The 6,760-nt window shown below is 39.0% G+C and overlaps 1 protein-coding gene across 1 annotated transcript; it reads left to right on the top strand.

Annotated features, from left to right (window-relative positions):
* Positions 1-296: 296 nt before the first annotated feature.
* Positions 297-5,879, top strand: LOC146977890 (transcriptional regulator ZNF706). The gene is made up of 4 exons (XM_085790671.1): positions 297-342; positions 2,388-2,538; positions 4,065-4,200; positions 4,756-5,879. Exons 2-3 carry the CDS (start codon positions 2,404-2,406, stop codon positions 4,158-4,160), a joined length of 231 nt encoding a protein of 76 aa, XP_085646797.1. The 5' UTR covers positions 297-342; positions 2,388-2,403; the 3' UTR covers positions 4,161-4,200; positions 4,756-5,879.
* The last annotated feature ends 881 nt before the right edge of the window (positions 5,880-6,760 follow it).

The following is a 6,760-nucleotide window of genomic DNA, read 5'->3' as shown; positions in this document are numbered from 1 at the left end:
TCTGCCCTATGTATCCCCTTATTTTATTCTGTTCTTATTCTGCTTTTATTTTAGTAATAATATATATATATATATTTAATTTCTTTTTCGTACTATTCAGGAGTTTGTAACAAAGAAAATTTCCTCCAATGATCAATAAAGTAATTCTGATTCATATCAATGGTGCTGCTGCTGTTGCTGCTGAGGCTGCAGTTCCCCTCCGGCGCCGCTGGGGGCGCTGTTTGCGTCACCGTCAGGACTTATGAGCCTTTGTAGTTTCCTGTGGCATAAAAAAAAAAACGGGGAAAAAAAGAAAAAAAAAAGAAACCGACAAAAGAGCGAAGGGAGAGTCAAACCTCGAAGGTAAAGAAACCGCCTTAAAATCAATATATTCATCGATATTCAGCCCCTTTGAACAGTTTGTGTGGTAAATAACCTCCGTTTGTCCTCGACATTGTGGTTCTTTTCCTCCGACATCTTTGTGTTGCGCAGTAACTCGATCACTTGTAACGTTAGCTTCGTTAGCTTCTCCGGCTAACCGCGTTAGCTTCGTTAGCTGCTGCGGCTAATGGCGTTAGCTTCGTTAGCAAGGCGGCGCCGGCTGATGAGAGGCCCGTGTGTGTGTCTGTCTGCGTGTGTGTAGGATGTTGATCACTTTTTATCAATTTAGTCGTTTTATTTTATATAATTTTAATGAGAAACAGCCTTATATCTGTGGTTATTGTCTAGTGTAATCGGTCAAATCATGTGTTTCAGTTAATCAATAACAAATAACGTAACGTTAGCCTAGCTAAGTTATCCGGGGTGTTTGTACGTCTCTAAGTCTTTAAAATACACTTTTATTTATCTTTTCAACCTTAAAAAATGCATATTATTCTATTAAAATGTCATTTTATGAAATTCTATGTTTGTTTGCTGCTGGTATTGTTGGTAACAAACTATTCATATTTTGTGTGTTGTTTTAGTTACAATATTGAGGCCTGGCAGCATGCGGGCCTTAAATAAATAGGTTATTTTTCTTTAAATCGGTTAATCCATCTATTTAAACACCAGTTCACTGTTGTTTGTTCAATCTCAGTCTTTTTTTATAGTTGAATTATTGATTTTGTCAGGAACAATACTCATATACAGTAGAAAAATATCACTATCAACGTTTTTTGTTAAAGTCTCACTGGCCTTAAACATCCCAGCTGTGTTATTAGATTTAACTCACATGTGATGTTGAAAGTGTCAGGACCTGTAGAAATCCTCCCAGCCTTAATGACTTTAACAGATAAGCTTAACGAGGCTTTAACGTGGTCGTCAACAGGGATAGGGATGATGATGATGAACTAGTTTAAGTTGCTGTGACTCCGTGAGTTAAACCACTGGAGAAAAAGAAAGTAGGTTAATGTGTAGTTAGAGTTTCCTTCACCGTCTCCTCTGTATCTGTAGCTGCCTCGTCGTGTTGGCAGCTGATGAACCGTTTGAACATCAGGGAGATTTGCAGGAAATGAGAGATAAGAAAATGAAGCCTGGAACATGACTTGTACTTCTTCTCAGGGAACATGTTCATCATCACGTACTGCACGACTTCGGCACACAAATACATAATAAACCACATACTTTTAAATATTAACTAGATTATAACTGGTGGTAAAAGAAAAAGTAAAGTACTTCTGAAACTAAACAGTGAGCTGCAGTTTCACTTCATCAGGTGCAGCTGCGTGAAACTGATGCAGCTGCTAGACTATATGAAGGTTTTAACGTCCATGTTCTTTTGAATGTTTTCTTGTATTGGACATGTATTGTTTCATTTTATGGATGATTCAAGTCTATAATCTTTAGATTGTAGATTAGATTAATGATGAAAAGAATAAAGAGCACTAAATAATTCAATTCAATTGGTCTTTATTATCCCTAAGGGGACAATAAGTCTGTGCAACAGTGGTCAATGATAAATACAAGCAATTAAAAACAATATTTGTATGAAAATAATAAGATCATTGTATTATGTACAGTCTGCGTCTAGTATAAGTGATGACATTTATGTGATGTGTTTGTGTGGAAACAAAGATTCAATAGTCAATATCAGTTTTTTTTATCAGGTATTTGTGGAGGCAATTTAAAACTTTATTACTTTCTTTTTCAGTCTTTCTCACGTCCCCTGATCTGGTATCAGTTCTGGCTGATACTTTTAACACCTAAGGTCCATTATTGATATGAAGTCGAATCCAAAAGAAATCATCATAATTAATTGATGTTTTAACCACAGTTTAAACATCTTTTCATCACATTTCTGTCGGTGCATGAAGGAATTAAACACGGCTGTAGTTTAAGATTCAGGCCGTAACGTTTGCAGAGAATTTACTAAACCTGTGTCTCTCTCTCTCTCTCCCCCTCTCTCTCTGTGTTGTAACGTGGAGCAGATTGAAGCTGAGGGCCATGGCTCGTGGGCAGCAGAAGATTCAGTCCCAGCAGAAGAACGCCAAGAAGGCAGCGGAGAAGAAGAAAGGTGCAGCCGCCGACCAGAAGACGGCAGCGAAGGCCGCTCTGGTCCACACCTGCCCCGTCTGTCGGGTGAGTCCACGCCGCTGTCGCTGCTGATGAATACTCTGCAGTAGTTTTTTATTCCTCAAAGTGCATCTGGAGACCCGGGAGGCCGGTTCCCAGTCCAATGAAATCCTTATATGAGAGTCAATTGGGCCCGACACAAAAACGTCCATAAAACTACACAAAAACCATTTAATATTCCTCCACACTGCTCGTCCACTGCAATCCAAGTGTCCTGAAGGGAGATAGTCCAGAGTTTACTGGAAACTACCTCATTTAGGACATTTTTACAGCCTCAACAGTCCTGTATTGAATGAATGAATGAATGAATTTATATTTATTTACGTGTCGTGCACCAATTAAGGCACCCAGCCTATAAGGGCTTACAAGACACATTATCATCATAATTAGACACCAAACAAAATCATCAGAGCACAGACAAAACCAAACAAATGCTAAAACCACATGGAATTCACATAAATAATTCACTTTTTCTTTTTGACCAGGCACTTTTTATGAAAGTAGCTATAGTAAAGACTTCTTTTCTGAAGAACCATTCCAACTTTACCTCATCATCAACCCAAAACAACTCAGGTTTCACAAATTTTGAATTTGCCTGGGGCCGCCGACAAATTTGCACCAGGCAAATTAAATCCAGGACTGTTTAGGCTGTAAAAATGTCCTTGGTTGTTTCCAGTAAACTAAAAAAATATTTGAAAATACTGGAAGAATGTTATGTCAAAAATGTAACATGCAGAAAAAATGAATATGTGAGTATTGGGGGCGGGACTAGATAAGCTTTTGCTTCTCCCGCTTTCCCTTTCGGTCATGTGTATTGTATTATTGGATTAAGATGATGTGTGATGATGATGACTAATTGACATGCCCGAAATGAACCAAATAAATAAATAAATAAATAAAGCTCTGGACTATCTCCCTTCAGGACACTTGGATTGCAGTGGACGAGCAGTGTGGAGGAATATTAAATGGTTTTTGTGTAGTTTTATGGACTTTTTGTGTCGGACATATAAGGATTTCAGGATTTCGTTGGACTAGGAACCGGCCTCCGGGGTCTCCAGATGCACTTTGAGGAATAAAAAACTACTCCGGAGTATTCATTGGTGAACTATTCCTTTAAAGCACAACATCACAGTGAAGACTTGGCTTTAGATTAATGTTTAGTTTCAACAAAAAAATCTCATATGTTTGTAATATTTTAAATGTGATAAAAATGAAACTGGTGAGTGTTGAGGAGCTGCAGTCGGTTTAGAAACCAGCAGGTGTCAGTGTCGTCGCTCTGTTTCCTCGGCTCAGCATCACCTGGACAGTCTGTTCAACTTCCACTTTATTCAAGAAATTAAAAAAGATGTTTTTGATTTACTAATTGATCGTCCAGCAGTTTTAGTTTCTGCTGAAGTTCATTGTAAATAACTCGTAGGCTCCTGTTTTTACCTGTTAAACTCATCGTGGCTGAAGTTTTGAAGTCCAGACTCAAGAGAAAACAAACCAACACTGTGTTTTCTTCTTCCTCTTCTTCCTCTCTCTCGTCTCAGACCCAGATGCCCGACCCCAAGACTTTCAAGCAGCACTTTGAGAGCAAACACCCCAAGTCCCCGATGCCCCCCGAGCTGGCAGACGTTCAGGCGTAAAGGACAACCCCACTGGACTGAGACCACAACCTGAACCTGGGTAAAAAAAAAAACCTCTACTCAAACTCCCTGTATCTAAAATAACATTAAAGCAGAAGTAAGCGATCCGGTCGTTTTGGCTAATGCTGCGTTCCAGGCAGGCTTTTGAAACCGTAAATTACAGCTTCAAGTCACGACTTACGATTTTGTAGCGTTCCAGACAACCCACTCGTGTTTTTCCGACCTGTTTTACCTGTGAAAGTCACTATAACGGCCACTCGTAACTTCTGACCCGTGAAGTCGTACCAGATCGAACTGGTACGACTTCACAGGTCGAAAAAACACAAGTTACGGGTTGCCTTGAACGCACCATAACGTCTTGTCAGCCGATGGAGTTTCTCCTGGGCTCAGAGCAGAGCAGAGTGACTGACAGACCCGTGTTTCAGACCAAACACTCTATGTAAGTGATTGCTGTCGGAAGATAGAACTATTTAAGACTTATATTAACACAAAAATATCACTTACTTCTGCTTTAATAATAATAATAAAACAACAAACTAATTCTGCAGAAAATCTTCATGAATTAAATGTAAAACGCTGCTGTCGCCCCACACAGACACACGGACCATGGACTGGACTGAGACGTTTGCGGCGCCTGAAGGAAGTTGAAGTTGATGATGATGATGATGAACACTGAGACCTGTCAGTATTCACGGACGGTGGCGGCGGGGGCGGCGGGTTGGGGGTGGAGGTGGGGCGGGTGAATGTGTGTGTATGTGCTGTGTTAACGTACGTACGTGTGTGTTTGCATAAGAGAAAAACAGTAACGAGGGGGCAGTAGTTAACACCAGCAGCCCTTTTTTTATATTTATTATGTACAACTACCTTGCTATTCCAGATTATTGGGGAGGGAGAGGGAGGGAAAGCAGAACCAGCAAGCTCGCCTGCTAACACTGAATCAGTTAACTTGTGACTAACAAAGAGGGGGAGGGGGGGAAGGGGTGGGGGTAAAGGGGGGGTCGACGAGACCTGAGAAGCTCCAACGAGACATTAAACCACCAGTAGATGTTTGGACTGATCACCAGAGGAAAAAACACATAGATCGATGGCACATTCAGAAAAAACCCTCAACTCAACTTTTACACATCATGGCTCATCCACGGGGGGGCGGGGCCAGCACCTCCGAGCTCCAATCAGGGCAGAGGAGGGGAAGCGGGGGAGATGGGGAGGGGGTGAGGGGGGGGTCCGTCCTCCTGTGCTGCTGCTCCACAGGTGTCCTCACTCAGTCAACACCTTACTTACAACAGTACCTCACGTTAGACCACACAGCAACTCTCACCGTCTGCTTTTATTTACTTTCTTCTACTTCTACTGCTCGTTTTTAACATCGTCGTCCTCCTCGACCTTTGGCAATAACACGATAACATAACATAACGACGTCTTTGTCCCACTTGAGTTAAAAAGAAACGAATCACAAAACAGAACAGAACAGGAAAGCAACGCTAACGACTGAATGGACGGACGAGCGAACGAACGAAGCCCCACAGACTGAAAATAATTAGATTTAAAACCAAGAACCTGCCAAAAAATGATGGTGATGATGATGATTGCTCACTTTGGTTCATATTGTTCACTAGTTTGAAAAAAAACAAAAGGTCATACATTTACATTTGCTTTCACTGTAATTTTTTTTTTTTTTTTTTACCCTTTTCAATAAATTGAACAATGTATTTAATGTGATTGGTTTCCTCAGTCGACTTTGTTCACAACGAGATGAAACGTGATGTTAAAGGAATTATTTGATGGTTCAGCAGCAAAACAAAAGTTAGACACTTAAACAATATTATATGTTAATATTTATAATATATATTTATATTCTATGTCTAGATATTACATGTTTATATGTTGGTTTTCTATATATTTAATCTTCCTGTTAGGACAAAGTGAAATTAAGGTTTTAGTTAATGGATAAAGCTTAAACTATTCAACATGAAACTCTCCAACGAAATCCTAACTTTCTTTGTTCACAACGAGATGAAACGTGATGTTAAAGGGATTATTTGATCCTAATGTTAGACACTTAAACAATATTATATGTTATATGATATAATATATATTTATATTCTATGTCTAGATATTACATGTTTATATGTTGGTTTTCTATATGTTTAATCTTCCTGTTAGAACAAAGTGAAGTTAAGTGATAAAGAAAAATGGATAAAGCTATAACTTTTCAACATGAAACAAACATGTAAATGTATATATTTAATAGTTTCCGCGTCTAAAACACACGGATTGTGCATTAAGTGTCACACAGCTGTAATGTTGTGTTTATCTACAAGTAAGGATCAATTAATTGATTGTTAGGTCCAAAAAAAAAAGTTAGAACATCATAAAAGTGAGTTTTTAACAGTCCGTGATCAGGAAAAGTACAAATTATAAACTGAATCTAGAAATACTAAACTCTAAATGACTTATATAGTTAATTAATTACCAAACTAGTTGCTTTTCTGTGTTTGTTTGAGCTCAGGTTTAAGATAAATCCAGTCTTAACTAATTCAGAATCATCTTTCATCATCAGACTGAAGCTGAAGAGTCGTTACATTTTAAATATTTTCACT

This window comes from Trachurus japonicus, chromosome 11, assembly GCF_045865225.1.
Source record: "Trachurus japonicus isolate A0001 chromosome 11, Traja_1.0".
Taxonomy (NCBI): domain Eukaryota; kingdom Metazoa; phylum Chordata; class Actinopteri; order Carangiformes; family Carangidae; genus Trachurus; species Trachurus japonicus.
The sequence above is the reverse complement of the archived record's forward strand: the minus strand, read 5'-3'. Positions and strand labels throughout refer to the sequence as shown.

What these genes read in the sequence shown, in the direction of transcription:
- LOC146977890 (XM_085790671.1), top strand. Translation starts at nt 2,404, where the DNA reads ATGGCTCGTGGGCAGCAGAAGATTCAGTCCCAGCAGAAGAACGCCAAG. An exon ending in ACACCTGCCCCGTCTGTCGG is followed by an intron (nt 2,539 to 4,064) that starts GTGAGTCCACGC and finishes CTCTCGTCTCAG; the next exon opens with ACCCAGATGCCCGACCCCAA.